This window comes from Grampus griseus, assembly GCF_964374135.1.
Source record: "Grampus griseus genome assembly, chromosome: 20".
Taxonomy (NCBI): Eukaryota; Metazoa; Chordata; class Mammalia; order Artiodactyla; family Delphinidae; genus Grampus; species Grampus griseus.
Window position 1 is genome coordinate 27,320,111 of NC_139014.1, and position 25,802 is coordinate 27,345,912.

Sequence of the window (25,802 nt, forward strand, 5' to 3'; positions counted from 1 at the left end):
ATTCCTCCAGCTCCGTTTTTTTCCCCTCAAGATTGCTTTGGCTATTCGGGGTGTTTTGTGTTGCCATACAAATGGTGAAGTTTTTTGTTCTAGTTCTGTGAAAAATGCCATTGGTAGTTTGATAGGGATTGCACTGAATCTGTAGATCACTTTGGGTAGTATAGTCATTTTCACAATGCTGATTCTTCCAATCCAAGAACATGGTATATCTCTCTATCTGTTTGTATCGTCTTTAATTCCTTTTATCAGTGTCTTGTAGTTTTCTGCATACAGGTCTTTTGTCTCCTTAGGTAGGTTTATTCCTAGATATTTTATTCTTTTTGTTGCAATGGTAAATGGGAGTGTTTCCCTAATTTCTTGCAGATTTTTCGTCGTTAGTGTATAGGAATGCAAGAGATGTGTGCAATAATTTTGTATCCTGCTACTTTACCAAATTCGTTGATTAGCTCTAGTAGTGTTCTGGTAGCATCTTTAGGATTCTCTATGTATAGTATCATGTCATCTGCAAACAGTGACAGTTTTACTTCTTCTTTTCCAATTTGGATTCCTTTTATTTCTTTTTCTTTTGATTGCCGTGGCTAAAACTTCCAAAACCATGTTGAATAACAGTGGTGAGAGTGGACATCCTTGTCTTGCTCCTGATCTTAGAGGAAATGGTTTCAGTTTATCACCACTGAGAACGACGTTGGCTGTGGGTTTGTCATCTATGGCCTTTATTATGTTGAGGTAGGTTCCCTCTATGCCCACTTTCTGGAGAGTTTTTAACATAAATGGGTGCTGAATTCTGTCAAAAGCTTTCTCTGCTTCTATTGAGATTATCATATGATTTTTATCCTTCAGTTTGTTAATATGGTGTATCACATTGATTGATCTGGTATATTGAAGAATCCCTGCATTCCTGGGATAAACCCCACTTGATCATGGCGTATGATCCTTTTAATGTGCGGTTGGATTCTGTTGGCTAGTATTTCGTTGAGGATTTTTGCATCTATGTTCATCAGTGATATTGGCCTGTAGTTTTCTTTCTTTGTGACATCTTTGTCTGGTTTTGGTATCAGGGTGATGGTGGCCTCATAGAATGAGTTTGGGAATGTTCCCCCCTCTGCTATATTTTGGAAGTGTTTGAAAAGGATAGGTGTTAGCTCTTCTCTAAGTGTTTGATAGCATTCACCTGTGAAGCCATCTGGTCCTGGGCTTTTGTTTGTTGGAAGATTTTTAAGCACAGTCTCAATTTCAGTGCTTGTGACTGGTCTGTTTTTATTTTCTGCTTGTTCCTGGTTCAGTCTCAGAAGATTGTGGTTTTCTAAGAATTTGTCCATTTCTTCCAGGTTGTCCATTTTATTGGCATAGAGTTGCTTGTAGTAATCTCTCATGATCATTTGTATTTCTGCAGTGTCAGTTGTTACTTCTTTTTCATTTCTAATTCTATTGATTTGAGTCTTCTCCCTTTTTTTCTTAATGAGCCTGGCTAATAGTTTATCAATTTTGTTTATCTTCTCAAAGAACCAGTTTTTAGTTTTATTGATCTTTGCTACTGTTTCCTTCATTTCTTTTTCATTTATTTCTGATCTGATCTTTATGATTTCTTTCCTTCTGCTAACTTTGGGGGTTTTTTGTTCTTCTTTCTCTAGTTGCTTTAGGTGCAAGGTTAGGTTGTTTATTTGGGATGTTTCTTGTTTCTTGAGGTAGGATTGTATTGCTATACACTTCCCTCTTAGAACTGCTTTTGCTGCATCCCATAGGTTTTGGGTCGTCATGTGTTTATTGTCATCTGTTTCTTGGTATTTTTTAATTTCCTCAGTGATCTCTTGGTTATTTAGTAGTATATTGTTTAGCCTCCATGTGTTTGTATTTTTTACAGCTTTTCTTCCCTGTAATTGATATCTAGTCTCACAGCGTTGTGGTCAGAAAAGATACTTGATATGATTTCAATTTTCTTAAATTTACCAAGGCTTGATTTGTGACCCATGATATGATCTATCCTGGAGAATGTTCCATCAGCACTTGAGAAGAAAGTGTATTCTGTTGTTTTTGGATGGTATGTCCTCTAAATATCAATTAAGTCCATCTTGTCTAATGTGTCATTTAAAGCTTGTGTCTCCTTATTTATTTTCATTGTGGATGATCTGTCCATTGGTGAGAGTGGAGTGTTAAAGTCCCCTATTATTATTGTGTTACTGTTGATTTCCCTTTTTATGGATGTTAGCATTTGCCTTATGTACTGAGGTCTTCCTATGTTAGGTGTGTAATATTTACAATTGTTATATCTTCTTCTTGGATTGATCCCTTGATCATTAATGTAGATTCATTCTTTGTCTCTTGTAATAGTCTTTATGTTAAAGTCTACTTGTCTGATATGAGAATTGCTACTCCGGTTTTCTTTTGATTTCCATTTGCATGGAATATCTTTTTCCATCCCCTCACTTTCAGTCTGTATGTGTCCCAAGGTCTGAAGTGGGTCTCTTGTAGACAGCATATGTACGGGTCTTGTTTTTGTATCCATTTAGCTAGTCTATGTCCTTCGGTTGGAGCATTTAATCCATTTACATTTAAGGTAATTATCAGTATGTATGTTCCTATCACCATTTTCTTAATTGTTTTAGGTTTGTTATTGCAGATCTTTTCCTTCTCTTGTGTTTCCTGCCTAGAGAAGTTCCTTTAGCACTTATTGTTAAGCTTGTTTGGTGGTGTTGAATTCTCTTAACTTTTGCTTGTCTGTAAAGGTTTTAATTTCTCCGTCAAATCTGAATGAGGTCCTTGCTGGGTAGAGTAATCTTTGTTGTAGGTTTTTCTTTTTTTTTTTTTTTGATATTTCCTTATTTATTTTTGGCCATGTTTGGGTCTTCACTGTTTTTTTATGTTTTAAATAAATTTATATATTTGCTTATTTATTTTTGGCTGTGTTGGGTCTTCGTTGCTGCGCAAGGGGGCTACTCTTCTTTGCAGTGCACGGGCTTTTCATTGCAGTGGCTTCTCTTGTTGCAGAGCACAGGCTCTAGGTGCACGGGCTACAGCAGTTGTCGCACGTGGGCTCAGTAGTTGTGGCTCGCAGGCTCTAGAGCACAGGCTCAGTAGTTGTGGTTCACAGGCTTAGTTGCTCCATGGCATGTGGGATCTTCCTGGACCAGGGCTCAAACCCATGTCCCCTGCATTGGCAGGCGGATTCTCAACCACTGTGCCACCAGGGAAGCCCCTGGGTCTTCATTGTTGTGCACAGGCTTTCTTTAGTTGTGGCGAGCAGGGGCTATTCTTCGTTGTGGTGCATAGGGTTCTCATTGCAGTGGCTTCTCTTGTTGCGGAGCACGGACTCTAGGCATGTGGGCTTCAGTAGTTGTGGCATGCAGGCTCAGTAGTTGTGGCTCGCAGGTTCAGTAGTTGTGGCTCGCAGGCTCTAGAGCACAGGCTGAGTAGTTTTGGCACAAGGCTTATCTGCTCTGTGGCACGTGGGATCTTCCGGGACCAGGGACTGAATCTGTGTCCACTGCACTGGTAGGCAGATTCGTTACCACTGTGCCACCAGGGAAGCCCCCTTTCATCACTTTAAATATGTCCTGCCACTCCCTTCTGGCTTGCAGAGTTTCTGCTGAAAGATCAGCTGTTAACTTTATGGGGACTCCCTTGTATGTTATTTGTTGCTTTTCCCTTGCTGCTTTTAATATTTTTTTCTTTGTATATAATTTTTGATAGTTTGATTAATATGTGTCTTGGCATGTTTCTCCTTGGATTTATCCTGTATGGGACTCTCTGCACTTCCTGTACTTGATTATTTCCTTTCCCTTGTTAGGGAAGTTTTCAACTATAATCTCTTCAAATATTTTCTCAGACCCTTTCTTCTTCTCTTCTTCTTCTGAGACACCTATAATTCGAATGTTGGTGCATTTAATATTGTCCCAGAGGTCTCTGAGACTGTCCTCAATTCTTTTCATTCTTTTTTCTTTATTCTGCTCTGCGGTAGTTAGTTCCACTATTTTATCTTCCAGGTCACTTATCCGTTCTTCTGCCTCAGTTATTCTGCTATTGACTCCTTCTAGAGTATTTTTAATTTATTTATTGTGCTGTTCATCACTGTTTGTTTGTTCTTTAGTTCTTGTAAGTCCTTGTTAAACGTTTCTTGTATTTTCTCTATTCTATTTCCAAGATTTTAGATCATCTTTACTCTCATTACTCTGAATTCTTTTTCAGGTAGACTGCCTATTTCTTCTTCATTTGGTCTGGGGGGTTTTTACCTTTCTCCTTCATCTGCTGCATATTTCTCTGTGTTCTCATTTTGTTTAACTTACTTTGTTTGGGGTCTCCTTTTCATGGGCTGCAGGTTTGTAGTTCCTGTTGTTTTTGATGTCTGCCCCCAGTGGGTGAGATTGGTTCAGTGGCTTGTGTAGGCTTTCTGGTGGAGGGGACTGGTGCCTGTGTTCTGGTGGGCAGGGCCGCGTCTGGCCGTGTGTTTTGGGGTATCTGTGAACTTAGTATGATTTTAGGCAGCCTCTCTGCTAATGGGTGGGGTTGTGTTCCTGTTTGTTTGGCATGGGGTGTCCAGCACTGGAGCTTGCTGGCTGTTGGGTCGACCTGGGTCTTAGTGTTGAGATGGAGATCTCTGGGAGAGCTCTCACCGATTGCTATTACGTGGGGCGGGGAGGTCTCCGGTGGTCCAATGTTCTGAACTCGGCTCTCCCACCTTGGAGGCGCAGGCCTGACACCAGGCCGGAGCACCAAGACCCTGTCAGCCACACTGCAAGGTACGTGGGGATTTTCTTGCCTTTGGGGACGTCTGAGGTCTTCTGCCAGTGTTCAGTATGTGTTCTGTAGTTGGTCCACATGTAGATGTATTTTTGATGTATTTGTGGGGAGGAAGGTGATCTCTACATCCCACTCCTCTGCCATCTTGAAGGTCCCCCTGAAATAGGAGACTCCACTGAAGACACCAATCTCCGCAAGAGCTAGAGGTGCAGAGGCATTTTTTTCAGAGGATTTGCAGAGCTTGCTTTTTTTTTTTTCTTTTCCTTTGTGCTTTGTCTAGTTTCACTTGTTCACAGGGTGCTTCATGCAGAGGCCTCACACCCGGCACTTTGGATCAGAGTGCCTAGTGAGAAATGGCTGCGCTGACACCTCAGCTCAGCGGGCCGGGCCGTGTGCGGAAGCACTGTCCCTGACACTGCAACTCAAGATCTGTCTGATTTTTTAAAACTTCCATTTAAAATAGTATTTTAATAAATGTGTTAAATGTTTATCCCAAAAAATACATGTACACAGTTAAAAAAAAAATACTACTGCCCCTCTTTCCCCTGCCTCAACTTCACCAAATGTTACTGAATTTATATAGCTATATAAATACAGTGCCTTAGAAGGCAGGAATTTTATTATATCAACTCATTTTACATTAGTAAGCACTTAACACTTAGTTCATTTGACAAAAACATGGGTTTCAGAAAGAGGACATGATTCTGAATTCATCTGCCAAATGGGCCAGTTAACTTTGCACAGGGAAAACATACTACAAACTCATTTAGCAAACTCTTGGGCATAAATCACTATTCATAATGGAGGCCAGGTCAGATTAGGTAGATACAGGAATACAAATCAATAATGACTGCTGGAAGGGAGAGGGGACAGGGAGTGCCACGTGCTCAGGAAGGGGAGGCAGAAATGTTATCTTCAAACAGTGATTGGATATTCATCTTAACCATAAACTTTCATAAAGAAAGATTTGCTATTTTTGGAGATGATTATGTTTTCTGAGGTTAGAAAAACAGGGACTTCCCTGGCAGTCCAGTAGCTGGGACTCCACGCTCCCACTGCAGGGGGCACAGGTTCAATCCCTGGTCAGGGAACTAGGATCCCGCAAGCCACACAGTGTGGCCAAAAAAAAAAAAAAAAAAAAAAGCTTCTGGGAATGTATATGATAAAATTCCCTTCCATCACATATACCTTCACAGTTAACCAATGAAGAATAACTCAGGGAAAATAAAGCTGAGAATTTATAATCACATCCTATTTGGGGGCTTAACAATGTGATACATTTCTGATTTGAGGGAGAAAAACAAATGCACTTATCAAAATATACACACACATACTCCAAAAACAGTACAGGACCAAAAAACCTTAGTTTCTTATCAAAGTAACTCATCATTAGCAAACTTAAGGCTTAGAATTTCTTTTGTAAGATAGAAGAAATGGAAAGTTGTACAACTTTTTTTGCCTACACTTACTAGTCAAATAAAGACAATTAAACAAAACTTTATATGTTCTACAACTCATAGTATCCCTTTAATACTGAAAATTTCCTAACAAATGGATTTGAAACTAAAATTTAGGAAAGTAGTAACCTTAGTTACAATTTTAAGTATAAGTATGCCTATTAACAAACACAAGCTTTTTTTTTTCCTCTCAGCTGTTTAATTTTTCTAGCTAAAAAGGGGTCCGCATTTAAATTCTGGGGAGAGAGTAGTGACTTAACTGTTTCAAATCATCCTTTCCTGTACAGCAACTATAATTCAAAAAAAAAAAAATCCTTACTAGGCTTATCCCCCAAAATGAAAATTTCTGAATTTTATGAATGGGATTTTTGAATACCAATCCAGAAGAAAAAGAGCATTAAATCCTTACAGAGATCTTATATGTATGTGCCAGGCACTGTTCTAAGTGCTTTTCATAAGCAACTCACTCTGTCCTTCCACAGATGAGGAAACTGAGACATATAAAGTTAAATAACCTGGTCTAAATCACATAATTAAGAAGTGGCAAGGCATTTGCAGCAACATGGATGCAACTAGAGATTATCACACTAAGTGAAGGAAGTCAGAAAGAGAAAGATAAATACCATATGGTATCACTTATAGGTGGAATCTAAAATATGGCACAAATGAACCTATCTACAAAACAGAAACAGATTCATAGATATAGAGAACAGACTTGTGGTTGCCAAGGAGGACGGGGGAAGGAGAGGGATGGACTGGGAGTTTGTGTTTGGTAGAGGCAAACTATTACATAGAGAATGGATAAACAACAAGGTCCTACTGTATAGCACAAGGAATGATATTCAATATCCTGTAATAAATCATAATGGAAAAGAATATTAAAAAAGAATGTCTCTATGTGTATAACTGAGTCACTTTACTGTACAGCAGAGATTGGCACAATATTGTACATCAACTATACTTCAATTAAAAAAAAAAAGGGGCTTCCCTGGTGGCGCAGTGGTTGAGAGTCCGCCTGCCGATGCAGGGGACACGGGTTCGTGCCCTGGTCCGGGAGGATCCCACGTGCCGCGGAGCAGCTAGGCCTGTGAGCCATGGCCGCTGAGCCTGCGCGTCCGGAGCCTGTGCTCCGCAACGGGAGAAGCCACAACAGTGAGAGGCCCACGTACCCTCAAAAAAAAAAAAAAGCGGCAAGGCAACAATCTGGCTCCAAGCAGTCTATCCTTACATCCATGTTCCTAATAACTTACAGTACAATGCTTTTAGACGGTTTTATATCAGGAAGTAAGAAAGAGTATAAAATGGGCAATTTAAAACATTTTTATAGAAATAATAGAAGAGGGACTTCCCTGGCAGTCCAGTGGTTAAGACTCCATGCTCCCAATGCAGGGGGCATAGGTTGGATCCCTGGTCAGGGAACTAAGATCCCTCATGCCACAAAGCACAGGCAAAAAAAGAAGAAATAATAGAAGATTAATCCCTTCATAGAGTCACACATCTTATGGAGTAGAGCTTAGAAGAAAGAAAACTGAGGCTCTAGGTTCTTTGGTAATGATTCTTATACCAAATTTTTAAAATTTGACTTATTTTAGTTCATTATTACATGTGTTTTAATATTAAATTCTGAGCAGGAAAAGAGATTCAGATGTAGAGAATGGGCTTGTGGACCCGGGGGAGGGGAAGGGGAGGGTGGGACAAACAGAGAGTAGCACCAACATATATTCACTACAATCTATAAAATAGCCCGTGGGAAGCTACTGTACAGCACAGGGAGCTCAGCTCGGTGCTCTGTGATGACCTGAGGGGTGGGACAGGGTGGGGGGCATTGGGGTGGGAGGGAGGTTCAAGAGGGAGGGGATATATGTATACATATAGCTGATTCACATTATTGTACAGCAAAAACTAACACAACATTGTAAAGCAATTATGCTCCAATACAAAAAATTTTTTTAATAAATAAATTTTGCACCCACTGGGTAATGAGGCTATCAAAGGACTAGCAACTTCTTTTAGCTACTGGTACCTTAAGGAAAATAAGAAAAAACAAGTTTATTTTATAAGTAGGTAAATTATCTCCCAAAAGATATGAAACAGACAATAAAAATATTATGTAAAAACATCAACAATACTGTACAGGTATGTAGACTAATCAATGGAACAAAACGCAAAGTTCAAAAGCAGATTTTAGTATACATAAAAAAATTAACATATGATAAAGGAAGCATTTTAAAAATCACTGAAAGAAACAAAAAATTAGTTAATAAAGAGTGCATAAAAATGGGAAAACAAAGTAAGGTACCTCCTGATAAAATAGAACAAAAATAAATTCCAGATTTATCGAAGTTTTAAATATTAAACAATTAAATCATGGCAGTGTTAAAAGCTACCTGGTAACACTGCCTTTCTAAGCATTATATACCACAGGCAAAAATCATAAAGGAAGAGATATGTGACGTGATAAACACCAAAAATGTCCATGAATATAAAATACTGTAAATAGGGCTTCCCTCGTGGTGCAGTGGTTAACAATCTGCCTGCCAATGCAAGGGACACGGGTTCGAGCCCTGGCCTGGGAAGATCCCACATGCCGCGGAGCAAGTAAGCCCATGTGCCACAACTACTGAGCCTGCACTCGGAGCCTGCAAGCCACAACTACTGAGCCCACGTGCCACAACTACTGAAGCCTGTGTGCCTAGAGCCTGTGCTCTGCAACAAGAGAAGCCACTGCAATGAGAAGCCCGTGCACCGCAACAAAGAGTAACCCCTGCTCACCACAACTAGAGAAAGACTGCGCGCAGCAATGAAGACCCAACACAATCAAAAATAAAAGAAACAAATAAATAAATTTTTAAAATAAATAAATAATAAAATAAAATACTGTAAATAAAAATTAAACATACAATAAAAGTAAGTAAAATATTAGTAACACATTTGTGCAAGTTTTAATATCTTTAATACATAAATGGGTGAAACTCCTGGTGATATTTTAGAAGCAAGGACTTTCAGAGACTAAAGAAAAATTTTCTTTCTTTAAAAAATATTTATTTAGGGCTTCCCTGGTGGCACAGTGGTTGAGAATCCGCCTGCCAATGCAGGGGACACACGGGTTCGAGCCCTGGTCTGGGAAGATCCCACATGCCGCAGAGCAACTAGGCCCGTGAGCCACAACTACTGAACCTACGCGTCTGGAGCCTGTGCTCCGCAACAAGGCAGGCCACGACAGTGAGAGGTCTGCGCACCACGACGAACAGTGGCCCCCACTCGCCGCAACTAGAGAAAGCCCGCGCGCAGCAACGAAGACCCAACGCAGCCAACAGCATACTTATTTATTTGCTGTTGGCTGCGTTGGGTCTTCGTTGCTGCGCGCGGGCTTTCTCTAGTTGCGGCGAGTGGGGGCCACTCGCCATCACAGTGTGCAGGCTTCTCATTACGGTGGCTTCTCTTTGTTGCAGAGCACGGGCTCTAGGCGTGCAGGCTTCAGTAGTTGTGGCTTGCGGGCTCTAGAGTGCAGGCTCAGTAGTTGTGGTGCATGGAGTTAGTTGCTCCGCGGTACATGGGATCTTCCCGGACCATGGCTCGAACCCATGTCCCCTGCATTGGCAGGCGGATTCTTAACCACTGCACCACCAGGGAAGTCCCCTAAAGTAAAATTTTTACAGAAAACTGAAGGCAGCTATTGCAATGGCAATACAAGACATCCCCCAAACCGGAGAACTCTCTGGGAGCTAAAGATAGGGATGAAAGCCTGCCTTACCCCAAGGGATTTTGAATTGACATGGCTGCTCTGCAGCCAATCCAAAATTACCAGGCTGAGTGAACAGTTTAGTGTTAATATCAAATTAGCATACAAAATAATTTAGGCTAAAAACATGGAAACCACCTAAATGTGCATCAAAAGATGAATGGATAAAGAAGATGAGGTATATATACACAATGGAATACTACTCAGCCATAAAAAAGAATGAAATAATGCCATCTGCAGCAACATGGATGGAACTAGAGATTATCATACTAAGTGAAGTCAGTCAGAAAGACAAATACCATAGGCTATCACTTACATGTTGAATATAAAATATGGCACAAATGAACCTATCTACAAAACAGAAACAGACTCTCAGACATAGAGAACAGATTTGTGGTTGCCGAGGGGGAGGGGGAGGGCGGAGGGAAGGACTGGGAGTTTGGGATTAGCAGATGTAAACTATTATATATATAATAGGATGGACAAACAACAACGTCCTACTGTATAGCACAGAGAACTATATTCAATATCCCATGATAAATAATAATGGAAAAGAAAAAAAACAAAAAACAAAACAAAACCAACCCAAAATAATCTAGGCTTATTCCCAAAAACAAAAACTCAGGGGCTTCCCTGGTGGCGCAGTGGTTGAGTCCGCCTGCCAATGCGAGGGACGCTGGTTTGTGCCCCAGTCCGGGAGGATCCCACGTGCCGCGGAGCGGCTGGGCCCGTGAGCCATGGCCACTGAGCCTCTGTGTCTGGAGCCTGTGCTCCGCAGCGGGAGAGGCCACAACAGTGACAGGCCCACGTACCGCAAAAAAACAAAAACAAACAAACAAAAAACAACTCAGAAAGGTTTAGAAAAAGATATAAAAGAAATCAAGTTCAAAACTATGGTCTAGTGACTTCCCTGGTGGCGCAGTAGTTAAGAATCTGCTTGCCAATGCAGGGGACACGGGTTCGAGCCCTGGTCTGGGAAGATCCCACATGCCACAGAGCAATTAAAGCCATGTGCCACAACTACTGAGCCTGTGCTCTAGAGCCCGTGCTCCGCAACAAAAGAAGCCACTGTAACGAGAGCACTCACTGCAACAAAGAGTAGCCCCTGCCTGCTGCAACGAGAGAAAGCTCGTGCCCAGCAATGAAGACCCAACGCAGCCAAAAGAAAATAAATAAAAATAAAGTAATATTTTGTTTTGTTTAACACACATAGGATACATTTATTATTGTTCTCTAATCTCAAAATTCACTTGAAATGTAGCTCCGAAAAAATTAACTTTGGCATGTAACTTGATATTCCTTTACTTTGCTCTCATATTACATTGTAAATTACATGTAATGTCCTTTATCTGTTGTTTGATTACAATCTTAACGTGTTGTCAGATTACACATTCTTGGATTAAAGTACCACAGAAGTATTTTAATATAACACACACTTAATTAAAAAGCATTGGGTTGGCAAAAAAGTTCATTCGTTTTTTCCTGTAAGATGGCTCTAATAGCACTTAGTTTTCTTTAACTTCATTCGAAACAATTTTGTTAGATAGTATTGTGACAGCTGTCGTATCAGCGAGCATTAAAAAAAAACTTATCAAAATTGGGTAATTTTTGTGTAGCCATTTTAATATTGAAGATGGAAGAAAAAAGCAACATTTTCAGCATATTATGCTTTATCATTTCAAGAAAAGTAAAAACGCAACTGAAACACAAAAAAAGATTTATGCAGTGTATGAAGAAGGTGCTGTGACTGATGGAACGTGTCAAAAGTGGTTTGCGAGGTTCTGTACTGGAGATTTCTCGCTGGATGATGCTCAACGGTCGGGGAGACCAGTTGAAGTTGAAAGCAATCAAATCGAGACATTAATTGAGGACAATCAACATTATACCATGCAGGAGATAGCCGACATACTCAAAATATCCAAATCAAGCGTTGAAAATCATTTGCACCAGCCTGGTTATGTTAATCGCTTTGATGTTTGGGTTTCACGTTAAGTTAAGCGAAAAAAGCTTCCTGACCATATTTCCACATGCAATTCTCTATTTAGATGTAACGAAAATGTTCAGTTTTTAAAACAAATTTTGACGGGTGATGAAATGTGGATACTGTACAATAACGTGGAACAGAAGAGATCGTCGGGCAAGTGAAATGAACCACCACCAACCACACTAAAGCCCGGTCTTCATCCAAAGAAGGTGATGTTGTGTATATGATGGGATTGGAAGCGAGTCCTCTATTATGAGCTCCTTCCGGAAAACCAAACAATTAATTCCAAAAAGTACTGCTCCCAGTTAGAACAACTGAAAGCAGCACTCAATGAAAAGCGTTCGGAATTAGTCAACAAAAAAACACATAATCTTCCATCAGGATAACGCAAGACTGCATGTCTCTGATAACCAGGTAAAAACTGTTACAGCTTGGCTGGGAAGTTCTGATTCTTCCACTGTATTTACCAGACATTGCACCTCCAGATTTCCATTTATTTCAGTCTTTACAAAATTTTTTTAATGAAAAAAATTTCAATTCCCTGGAAGACTGTAAAAAGCACCTGGAACAGTTCTTTACACAAAAAGATAAAATGTTTTGGGAAGAAGGAATTATGAAGCTGCCTGAAAAATGGCAGAAGGTAGTGGAACAAAATGGTGAATATGTTGTTTAATAAAGTTTTTGATGAAAATGAAAAATGTGTCTTTTATTTTTACCTAAAAACCAAAGGAACCTTTAGGCCAACCCAATAAATGCTTTCTTCTGGAGGTAAACCAAATATTTTAATTTCTTGCTTCTTATAACATTTTAATTGCTCAGCTGTTCCACTCATTGGTTCTATGTCATACTTTAAAAAAAAATACAACTGACCAACATGATTTTTGTATCTTCCAGGGCAAGGTGCTTTGCTTATTGGTTAAGTAAGCAAAAGGTTAAGTGGAAATGTTCACATTATTTAAAGCACAAGAAACAGTTAACTCTCAAATGGGAAGGTAACCCTTTCCTAACGTTTAAATACACTGTCCACATATAAAGATACTAGATTTGCCATCCATTAAAAGAGAAATTGAGTTTTTTCCTCAATCATTACAAGAATGAACTTATGTCTAATACACAGATTCTCTAACTCTGTCTCTCGCGTGATGGGTCAATGGCATAATTTTCAAGATACCATGATTGTGTTAATGGTAGAAGATGCTACCATGGTACAAATGGAAGGTCAAAACAAAAAACTAGTTGGATGTACAATCTAACCAACAGTGATAACCAGCCACATAAAACTCAATATGTATCAGTGATCTCTACATTTGGGTAAGAAGTTTCTCAACTTCTCTTCTTAAACCTTCACTACCAATCTTGGTGAAAATTAGGAGTGTATCCATGAAGCACTAGAAAGAAGATAGTATGGTTATAACAAAACATTCTGCCTCTATAAGAAAACTCATTCTCTACAACTGAAACACTGTAAATCAACTATACTGCAATTTTTTTTTAATTGTAAAAAACAAACAAAAAAAACTCATTCTGTATTCTAGATAGCCAACTTTAAAACTTTTTTCCCTTTGATCCCAGAACTGCATATACATTTTTAAATTAGAAAATATAGAAAAGAATTTATAAAAAATAACATTCATTCAATTTTACCATCTAGAGAAAATCACTGTCAACATGACAACACGTTTCTTTTTGGTCCTCTTTTTCTTAGTGATTTGCAGGAGTTTTCAGTATGTTTCCTAAATTTTAATTCTCCATTATGGATGTTAAAAACTTTTTTTTTCATTACACATTTTTAAGTTATTAAACTTGGTTCCAAGACACAAGAGTTAGAGAGAAATCATATCTTTAAAACTCTGAATCTTCCAATCTAAGAAGAAAATATGCTGCTTCTACACTTACTGAAGACCTTCAGATTTCTGTACCCCTCTTTTTGGATTTACTCCATGGCATGTTTTCTTTTAACGAGTAAAACATATTCTTTCCTATATTGCATATAAAAAAATTATCAAATTTTTAATTATAAATGTGTAATCATCCTCCTACTGAATTATCTTATTGTAGTTTTTCACTTGATTTTGCTGGATTTTTCTTATTCTAACTGTATTGGTTAGCCCTTCAAGAATGTTGAATATGTAGCATACAGCTCCAGAAATAAGTCTGAAAATCACTTAAATACCAGTAATATCAAATGTTATTTGAATATACTCAAGAAAGTATCTAAAATTGGCGCGAGTTTTGTCTGCTGAGGGAGGAGGCATGTGAACAAAGAGAAAAGTATAATTTCTCAATTCTTTTACAGTTTTTAGTCTATCAACTTCTCTCTTGGATCATTTGTATCTTCCTAGAAACAAAATTTCAGTAAGGTTTGCAGACTGATTAGCACAGAATTACATAAGCTACTGTACATCTAAAGAAGCTATTCTATAACTTAAAAAGCTATTTTTCCCCTTTCCACTGTATCTATGGTTGTTTTTACTTTCTCATTCCTAATTTTGAGAATGTGAGCTTTCTCTCACACTTGCTGACCTGGCTAGCTAGTGAATTAACTACTTAGTTAGTTGAATTATTTACTTTTCTTTTAAACCAATCACCTCAACTTATTTCTTTTTTTTTAAGACTTTTAAAAAAATAAATTTATTAATTTTATTTATTTATTTTTGGCTGCGTTGGGTCTTCATTGCTGCATGTGGGCTTTCTCTAGTTGCAGCAAGCAGGGGCTACTCTTCATTGCGATGTGCAGGCTTCTCACTGCGGTGGCTTCTCTTGTTGCGGAGCACAGGCTCTAGGAGCGCGGGCTTCAGTAGTTGTGGCTCGCGGGCTCTAGAGCGCAGGCTCAGTAGTTGTGGCGCAAGGGCTTAGTTGTTCCGTGGCATGGGGAATCTTCCTGGACCAGGGTTCAAACCCGTGTCCCCTGCATTGGCAGGAGGATTCTTAACTACTGAGCCACCAGGGAAGTCCCTCAACTTATTTCTTGGTCACGCTAATATTTTAGAATATCAATTTTTAGGCTATTCCCCTCTTAGTACAACTTCATGTCCCAGATATTTTATTCTTAAAAATTCAATTTTACTTCTTTTATATATCAAAATAATACAGTCATAAAAATCCAAGCAGTATAAAAAAAAGAAAATAAACAAGAACAACATAACATAATAAGTACTTTGCTTGTTATCTTTTTTAAAAATAGAGATCTTTATCAATATTAAGTGTAAAACACAGCCTACTAAATTAAAATATTAATAATGCTCCTGGATTTTCGAATATTTGGAAGATACTTTAGGAAATAATTTTGTTGATCCAAGTTTCTTTAAAGAACTCTGTCAAAGGATGTTTGAGTGGATTCTCTTTTCCTACTCTCAAATGTCTTGGAAGCTAAGGAAACATTTTAAATTATTTTAATTTTAAAACTTTTTAAAGGTAATATAGCGAGCATGATAAAATTGATAATTTGAGGAATTTATTCTACTTAGAATATTACAATAAGCCAATAGTAACATCAATAAATGGATATAATTTATTTAAGAGAGAATATATGTACAAAGTTAAAAATGACTATAATCCTATCCCTTGAATAAACAGTATGAAATTTTGTGTTCCTCTAATTTTTTTCAACACATATACAAATGTACACATATATTCCTCCATTTAAAAACAACAGGATTATATTATTCACACTACTTTGTAACAAGCTTTTTATTCTCCCCATGTGCTCTCTACTTCAGTATACACAGCATCCTCATTCTTTCTTTCTTTTTTTTTTCGGCCACGCTACGTGGCATGTGGGATCTTAGTTCCCCAACCAGGAATCAAACCCGTGCCCCCTGCAGTGGAAGCACGGAGTCTTAACCACTAGACCACCAGGGAAGTCCCAGCATCCTCATTCTTTCTAACTGCAGTATGATATTCCATTCCTGATTGATTAGCATGTAGTTGTTTCCAATTTTTGCCATCATAAACAATACTGTACTTAATATTCCCAAATAGAATTTTCTGCACAGTCAACAAGCATTCCTGTAGGAAAAAAAAAAAATTTAATGGTATTGTGGATTAAAGGGTATGAGTTATTTGAATGATTAAACCATGACAATCTAGTAAGTGAAGACGAATGTTAATTTTTAAACCTTTTTATTGAAGTATAACATACACATAGATGAGTGCACAATTCATATTTAAAATATAAAGCTCTAAGAGGTACAAACTATTATGTACAAAATAAGCTACAAGGATATATTGTACAACACAGGGAATATCACCAATATTTTATATGAACTATAAATGGAGTATAACCTTTAAAAATTGTGAATCACTATATTGTACACCTGTAATTTGTATAATATTGTACAGCAACTATACTTCAATAAAAAATATATATAATTTAGGACTTCCCTGGTAGAGCAGTGGTTTAGAATCCGCCTGCCAATGCAGGGGACACAGGTTCGAGCCCTGGTCCGGGAAGATCCCACATGGCACGGAGCAACTAAGCCCGTGCACCACAGCTACAGAGCCTGTGCTCTAGAGCCCGTGAGCCACAACTACTGAGCCCACGTGCCACAACTAATGAAGCCCACACACCTAGAGCCCGTGTTCCACAACAAGAGAAACCACCGCAATGAGAAGCCCACATAGCGCAACAAAGAGTAGCCCCCGCTCGCGGCAACTAGAGAAAGCCCACATGCAGCAACGAAGACCCAATGCAGCTAAAAATAATTAATTAAAAAATATATGGGGCTTCCCTGGTGGCGCAGTGGTTGAGAGTCCGCATGCTGATGCAGGGGATACAGGTTCGTGTCCCAGTCCGGGAGGATCCCATGTGCCGCGGAGCGGCTGGGCCCATGAGCCATGGCCGCTGAGCCTGCGCGTCCGGAGCCTGTGCTCCGCAACGGGGGAGGCCACAACAGTGAGACTCCTGCATACCGAAAAAAAAAACTATATATATGTGTGTGTGTGTGTGTATATATATATATATATATATATGTATATAATTTTAAAAAGAAAATGAAAGAATAAAATGTAAAGCTCAATAAATTTTCACAAAGTGAACACACCCATAACCAACATACAGATCATAAAATAGAATATTATCAGAATCCCAGACATCTCCCTTTGTGCCTCTGCATAGTCACTATCCTCCAAGGATAACTGCTCCTGACTTACAATACTTATGATTAATTTTGCCTGTTTTTGAACTTTAAACAAATGGAATCACACTACATATCCACATTTTCCAAACTGCACCAAGGTTCCCTGGGGCATTGCAAGATATTTGAAGTTTGAAAGAAACAATATTCCACATCTGTATTAAACCATGCCAAATACTAGATTGCTATATTCCTTTCAACAACATCTTATCTTTGTGAAGCAGCATTTTCAGTGGTTGCTATAATAAAAGTAATGTGCAAAAATCATTATGGAACAGAAAATGGAATGGTGGTGACCAATCCGATTCCAAGATGTGAGAAGTTGTACAGTGCCCGACAAACACACACAACCCAGTAATAAGTAATTGTGGTTATTTAAGAATGAAGTACACTACTCTTTGTTCTTTCAATTTTTGTGCACTATTCTTTTAATGGCTCTTAAGTTGTTAGGACGTAAGTATTATTAATTGTTTATATCTACTTAATGAACAGAACTGTTAGGTATTTCTTTTGGCCTAAGGGTGCTATGAGGGGAGAGAGTTTGGGAGCCTCTGATACATACTCCTATGACTGATTTCTTTCACTCAATACCATTTGTGAGATTCATCCATATGGTTTCTAACAGTTGCAATTCATTCATTTTCATTGCAAAATATTCTACTATACGACTACTCCACAATTTATTTATTAATTCTCCTACTGATAGACATTGGGATAGTCTCCACTTTCTGGTTATCATGAATAGTATTGCTATGACCTTTTTTTTTTTTTTTGGTCACACTGCACAGCTTGTGGAATCTCAGTTCCCCAACCAAGGATTGAACCTGGGCCATGGCAGTGAAAGCACCAAATCCTAATCACTAGACCACCAGGGGACTCCCTGAACGTTCTTAAGTGTATATATCTTGAGATGGAATTATAGGGTATATATATGTTCAGTTTTAGTAGATGATGCTAGTTTTCCAAAATGGTTTATCAATTTACATTCCCACTAACAGTATATGAGAGTTCTGATTGCTCCATATCCTTACCAACACTTTTTTCTTTTTCATTTACTCATTCTGAGGAAAGTACAGGAGGACAGCGATTTCCCTGAAGACAAAATGAGGTTGAGCATTTTTCCAAATGTTTGACAGGTCCTTGGAATGTCCCCTTTTGGATGTCTATTGAAGTTATTTCTCCATTAAAAAAAATGGGTTCTTATTTTCTTAATTTCTAGTTCTTTAGATGCAGGATGATTCCTTTGTCAGATATATGTGCTACAAATATCTTCTACTCTGTGGCATGGCTTTTCCCTTTTTCAAAAATAAATTTATTTATTTATTTTTATCTTTGGCTGTGTTGGGTCTTCGTTGCTGCGTGCGGGCTTTCTTTAGTTGCGGTGAGCGGGGGGCTACTCTTTGTTGCTGTGCGCGGCCTTCTCACTGCGGAGGTTTCTCTTGTTGTGGAGCGCAGGCTCTAGGTGCGCAGGCTTCAGTAGTTGTGGCGCGCAGGCTCAGTAGATGTGGCGCACGGGATTATCTGCTCCGCAGCATGTGGGATCTTCCTGGACCAGGGGTCGAACCCATGTCCCCTGCATTGGCAGGCAGATTCTTAACCACTGCGCAACCAGGGAAGCCCCGGCTTTTCCCTTTTAATGGTATCTATCTATCTATCTATTTATGGCTGAACTGGGTCTTTGTTGCTGCGCGTGGGCTTTCTCTAGTTGCAGTGAGCGGGGGTTACTTTTCACTGCAGTGCGTGGGCTTCTCGTTGTGGTGGCTTCTCTTGTTGCAGAGCATGGGCTCTAGGTGCGCAGGCTTCAGCAGTGTGGCGCGCAGGCTCAGTAGATGTGGCGCACGGGCTTAGTTGCTCCGCAGCATGTGGGATCTTCCTGGACCAGGGCTCGAACTGTGTACCCTGCACTAGCAGGCAGATTCTTAACCACTGCGTCGCCAGGAAAGCCCCAGCTTTTCCCTTTTAATGGTATTTTTTATGAATAGATATTCTTGATCTTAATGTAGTCCAATTTTTCAAGTTATCTTTATATTTAGCTCATTTGTATCCTATCTCATAAATCTTTGCTGACACAGTGAAAACTTTTTTTCCTAAAAAACTGTTTTTTCACATTTAGATCAGCAATCCACCCAAAAATGGTAACTGTGTATGATATAAGGTAAGATCGTGATCCTTCTCCCCCTACATGGATATCTAACTGACCAACACCATTATTTGATTTTCCTTTCTCCATTGTACTGCTGTGTCACTTTTATTATAAACCAGCTGACAGTATACATGTGTCAGTCTGTTTCTGGACTGTATTGCTCCATTGGCCTATTTGTCTACCCATGTGCCAAAACCATCTTATCTTGTTACAGCCTGATATTTGATGGTGTAAGCCCTCCAGATTTTCCTTCTTCTTCATGGTTGACTTGGCTTGACACTGCATTTTAATTTGCATTTCATCTGAGCATCTTTTGATATTTATTATGATTAGTATTAGATGTTTTCTTCTTGTATGAGCTAGCTGTTCAGGTCTTCTGAAAACAAGTTGGTTGTCCTTTACATACTAATTAGTATTAGATCTTTCTGTATTAGGAAATTCACTCTTCATGTGACAAATGTTGCCATTTACATAGTCTTTTTAAAAAATGTGCTTACAATTTTCCCCCTATTTTTTAATGTACTCAAAAGTATCAATTTCTTTTTTTCCTCCTGGGTTTTGGTTTCAGGCTTAGAAAAGCCTTCTCTATGCCAAGACAGCATTAGTGTTGGCAAGATGAGTAACAGGACTTCACGTTTTACATTACTCATTTTTATAAAGTTTGACATTTTTTAAATTTGTAAATTACCTCAATAATTTCTTTAAAAAAGAATTTCAGTCATTTCCCACTCTAAGATACCCAACACTTTATTCTGATACTTTTATGATTTCATTTGCCATATTTAAATCTTTAATTCACCTGGAATTCATTTTGGTATAAGGTGTGAAGTAGAAGTCTAACATTCCCCCCAAATAACCAATTTTTCCCCATTTATTTAAAATACAGCACTGTCCTATAACTTTATTATGTAATATATTCTTAAATATGCTTTGGTTTCTATCTAGTCTGTCTTCTATGTTCTAGTAATGTTCTGTCTACTATGTTCTATAAATCAATTTCCCTCTTTGCTGTTCTTGTGCCAATACCATGTTGTTTTAAACTATATAGCCTTCTGGGCTTCCCTGGTGGCGCAGTGGTGGAGAGTCCGCCTGCAGATGCAGGGGACGTGGGTTCGTGCCCCGGTCCGGGAGGATCCCACATGCCGCGGAGCGGCTGGGCCCGTGAGCCATGGCCGCTGAGCCTGCGCATCCGCAGCCTCTGCTCCGCAGCGGGAGAGGCCGCAGCAGTGAGAGGCCCGCATACCGCAAAAATAAATAAATAAAATAAAATAAAATAAAATATATAGCCTTCTAATACACTTGACTATCCTAAATACTGTACATCTTAAAAATTTCCTTGGCTCATTTATTCTCATGTAATTAATTCCTCCATATAAATATATTTAATCAGTTTCCTATACCCAATAAAATTCTGAGATTCTGATTCAAGTTGTAATAAATTCACAGCTTAAACTGACATGAGTGGACATATTTATAACATATTACCTTCTCATCCAGATACATGGTATGGCTGGCTATTTATGTTTTTTTACGCCCTGCCTCCCCTAAAGTTTTTGCTCTCAATTTATTAAGCCTAAGAGTTTTTTATGTGAAAAGAATATTAACTCTTTGGCTGTCAAATACGTTGCAAGAATTTTTTTTCAATTTGTTACAAGCCAATCAAAAAAAAATATTAGTTGAGGCTGTTTATAACTAAGAATGGAAATAAACACAGAAAAAGAAAAAATTAATTCAACTCTAATACTAAATCAGGCATTAATTTGTATGGTTTTCAGCATGAGACTTACAATAATAATTTTTTAAAATCCCAAATTACTAAGTTTAAGACTGAAAACAATAAATAGAACACATTATGGAAACACTTCACTGGGTCAAAACTTAAAACTCTATGGAAAATTCTGTAATTGGAACAGGATAAAACAGACCATTCAGCAGTTACAATAAAAAGAAAAGTTAATAAACTTCACTCTTTGAAGAACCCAGCCCTTCACTCTATTTGCCTTCAGTTTGTCTACAATTTTACAATGCTTTCTATTCACTTTATGTACTTCTATACCCAAATTGTTGAGTACCCTTAGAGAAAACCCATTCTGATTCAAAGACATTATCCTGTAGGATACTCTTTTATGGAACCATCTATATCTCCTATCATTTTTTTAAAACATATTTTTACTGAGCCTCCCTTTCTATATAACTTAGTAGCCATTTCTAACTTCTGTTTAGCCTTTCTACATAAAAGCCACCACTTCTATCCCTGGTTCTCAGCAGATGATCTTACCTCCTAATTCATAACTACCATTCTTTGCAAACTTAGTTATGTAGACACTTTATGTCTTTAACTCTTTGCATCTGATCTTAGAGAAAGAAGTATTCCTTCCTCAACTCCAATGTAAGACTAATACCTTGGACTTCCCTGGTAGCGCAGTGGTTAAGAATCCGCCTGCCAATGCAGGGGACACGGGTTCGAGTCCTGGTCCGGGAAGGTCCCACATGCCGTGGAGCAACTAAGCCCACGCATCACAACTACTAAGCCTGTGCTCTAGAGCCCGCGAGCCACAACTACTGAAGCCCGCGCACCTACAGCCCATGCTCCGCAACAAGAGAAGCCACCGCAACGAAGAGTAGCCCCCGCTCGCCGCAACTAGAGAAAGCCCGTGCGCAGCAACCAAGACCCAATGCAGCCAAAAATAAATAAATTAAAATAAATTTTTTTTAAAAAGACTAATACCTTAATTTATGCAGGGTGAAGGAAGGGGCAAGGCTCATTAATTTAACACTCCTACTCAAGGACTCTGCTCCATAATTTATTTCCTGCCTTACTTGTATATTCAACCTCTCATTCCGTTTTGGTTTCTGCCATTCAGCCAATAAATATATTCTAACATCTTCCATTCTTAAAAAAGAACAACTTTCACATTTTACCCTTTCTAAATATCAATACCTCTCTCCCTTCCCTTTTTAGGGAGCAGTCAGCCTGTCTACTTCTTCAACTCCCATTCATTCCATAACCCCATTTCCTAAAGCTTTATGAGTGTGCCTTCACCTGAAGCTACTGACAAAAACTAACATAGTGACACTGGACTATGGTAAATCAGGATGGGGAAATTTTTGATTGCACAAATACTATTATTTCGTCTATGACTATGCCTATTGATGGAAGTTGGGACAGCTGGAGGGAGGGATCTGACTGTGAGTTTCTCCTTGGCTCTAAATTGGAGAAAAGTGGAAACTGTAAACATTAAGCAAGAAAGCAAGGTACACAGGAACTAAATACTAGGTATGAGACCTAGACTAAATTACTTAACTTTCTCACCTATAAAACAGGGTTATACCCCACTTTACAGTTTAATTGTGAGGCTTAAACAAAATAACTGTGTAAAAGCACTTACAGTTCCGGGCACATGTTAAACACCTCCCTTCACCTTAGCACAGTGCCATATTCCCTACAGGCACACAGCTATTAAGGAGTACAAGTGTACCAAAAAAGACACCATATTAAACCTTTGTGGACTATGTGAAACAGAAAATGTGGCAAAAGCACCATCTGTTCATACTCACTATTAATAATCCATAAATGAAAAGCTTCAATTAGAAATAAAAGTTACTAGAAGATATCCAAGTACTTTGAGGGAATTCAACCACTAAATATACTTTGATTAAATTTCCAATGATTTTCTCTAGAAAGTGTAAAAGATAACACACGATTTATTAAAAGATAGAGTTAGCATACACGAAAAGCTGCAGTTTCCCAGGTTGAGAAAGAAATCCAACTCATCCTTCTTGGGAGGAATGAATCTTAAATATACAAAACTTCCTTAGATATGCACAAAAGTAAATCAATGTATCAAAGGGATCTGGAACAAAGGGAGATTTTTCTCTAACTTCCCCTCTCCCCAAATAATAACATAAATGACCAAAATGAATATTCCCCAAATATCTAGGGGGAAAAAAATTTAATTGTTAGAATTGGTGTAAAGCAGCTGGATTTAGTAGAATGCAGCAAGTCAGCTGCTTTCTGAAAAAATATTCGGGGTGGAGAAGTGGGCAACCTTCCCGATGAAACAACTGCCACAAAACATCATACATATATAAGAACATACACATCTGTTAAATATCAGTTTACAATGTTCCAGCCAACTCACACGTCAAGAGGAAGTGTTTAGATCTAAAAAATAAATCACACTTCTAGTCAAATTTTGCGTGGGTGGCTACAGGAGAAGAGGCGTTATCCACGCCGATTCAAGGCAAAGAGGACTGAATAATAAGTCCACTGTTCACATTCAAATGTGGGGGGAGAGGAAAAGGGAGGCTCCCAGTCCATAAAGTTCTCCTCCCTCTCTAAACACTGCAAAACTGTCCACGTCTAAAGACACTTACCCCTGAAACTACTTGGAGACTGACTTGGAAACTTTTTGTTCAGATTTCTGAGGGGGAGCGATTTAGGAATGCTGCAAGATTACAACTTGCAAATATATGAACATACTTTAAATTCTAAAGTTTTTTTTTTTTTTAAGGATTTTCCCCCTTTCAAGTAGTTTATCACCACTCCCATGTTAATAAAAACCCCTATTCAACCCCTAGTATATACAAAAACCAAAGCTTTAAAAGAGATGCGAATAAGACAGATGACTACTTCCAATAATTCCTCAACTCCCTCCCAATTAGGCAGAAATAGGTAAAGCTAAGGAACAAAAAGCAGAAGAAAAAAGAAAAAAACTTGGGGAGGGCGGCGAGAAAAGAAACTAGAAAGGAGGGGAAAAGAGCAAAGAAAAGTCCAACTGATGGTGACACTTAATTGGGAAGGGAGGGCAGAAAACATCCCGAAGACACAGGCTAGAAGGGAAGGACTGAGTGGGACAAGGGCGCAATAGAGGAAGTCCACGCAAAAGGCCTCCCCAAAGGGGCCCCAATGTAGGAGGGAACACCAAAAGGGGGAAAAGACTCATTAGGAAGACGTATCCATCAAGGCCCAAGATCTTGCAAGACAGAGGCTACCAGATGGGGTGTTTCTATACTGGTCACCCCGACACCGCCCCATATGTCTCGGAAGACGACCCTGCTACAAGGGGTAAGGGGTTAAACGCGGGGGTTCGCGGACGTGGAAGGGGGTGCGGCCCCAGGGGTTGCTGCAGGAGAGCAGAATGCTGGCCCACGTTCCGTACCTTATAGTAAACATCGAACTGAATGTTCTCGGGTAAGGAGCGGATGTCTCGGCGTGAGCGGATGTAGTTGTCCACGACAGCGGAGATGGCGGTGTTATAGAGGGTCTCTGGGATCCACTCTAGTTCCACGGCCGCCATCTTCCTTCCCTCCTCCTCCGCCTCCTCCGCCTCCTCCTCCCGAAGGCCCCCGCCTCCCTCCGTAGCGAACTCCTCGGCGGCCCCGGAGGATTCCGAGGGGCGGCGGCGGCCACGCGGGCACACAGCAGAAGGGCGCGGCTGCCCTGGCTCCTCCGGGCGAGCTGGGGGCGGCGGCAGCGGGCGCAGGCCCGTGTAGAGAGCGGGCCGGGGATCCGGGAGCAACCGGGCCGAGGCCTCACATTCCGTGTTTGCAAGCACCCTGGGATCCGTCCCAGTGCCTCTCTCTGCAGGGGCGGGACTACGTGTGCGGCGTCATGGCGTCAGCATACGCCGACGCGCTGGAGGGAAGGAATGCGGCAGGCAAAAAACTTGGAAAGAAAAGATCCGTGATCCCGCCCTCGGGGAACATACTTTCCGAGGGCGCTGGAGTTCGGTGGATGGGGGTGAGCTTTTTTCACTGCGACAAGTTATGACAGGTTTTTAAGCAGCTCCTTCCGAGTCACCGGCCGCATCAGTCCTTTCTGCCGATCCTGCTTGGGGGGTTCTTAGGCACGGACCCTTTCCAGGCTCAGGTAGAAGTTTGGGTGCAGAGTTATCAGTCCATTAAAAATCATGCATTCAGAGAATTCACATTACTCTGGAAACCCTCCCTTAGACTCCAGTCCCTAAGCCAAGTTAGGAACCTTCGGCCCAGGAACTAGGGATCAGGATGGAAGGGAGACTTGCATTGTGTAACCATTTGCCCTGTTTGAACTTTACTATGTTTCTTTTTCTAAATGAAACTTACAAAAAAAAAAAAAAGGGAAAAGAACTGCTTTAGAAGAATTTGTTGGGAAGGTTAGCCTTATTATGGATTTACAAATAGTGGTGAGAGAAAAAGGGCTAAATGGTAACTGTGATATGACTGTGGTAAAACAGAAATGAAAATATCTGTTTCCTTCCGTCCTCAGCCTGAATATCTGCTACTTATGTAACTTAATTTTCCAAGTCTGTGATTTCAAGAACTTTATGCAACATCTTTCTGCTCTAGGAATTTAACAAGGAAATTACTGGCCGTAATTGGTGACACTGTCAATCTAGTAGTCACGCTGTAGCAATGTAAAACCTGAAAACAATGATGATAATGTGCTGACATTTAGAGCTAAAGGAATTGGAAGTGGCTCTTCCAGTTCACCCTGCTATTTCAATGTTAAATGGTTAAATAGTTTGGTCAGAAAGAAAGAAGGAAACACACTTAGTCCTCTTCTCAGTCTGTACCAGTTCTTACTCTGTAGTCCATGAACCTGGGAAAGCTGTGGTTGGCCTTA

At 39.6% G+C, this 25,802-nt stretch overlaps 1 protein-coding gene across 1 annotated transcript in view; it reads right to left on the reverse strand.

Annotated features, from left to right (window-relative positions):
• The window catches only part of APPBP2 (amyloid beta precursor protein binding protein 2), a 70,947-nt gene extending 46,191 nt beyond the window's left edge, over positions 1-24,756 (reverse strand). Inside the window, exon 1 of the mRNA XM_082678212.1 lies at positions 24,358-24,756. Coding sequence (XP_082534338.1) covers positions 24,358-24,495 — 138 coding nt within the window. The 5' untranslated portion in view covers positions 24,496-24,756. The remainder of the gene's footprint in view (positions 1-24,357) is intronic.
• Between the last annotated feature and the right edge of the window lie 1,046 nt (positions 24,757-25,802).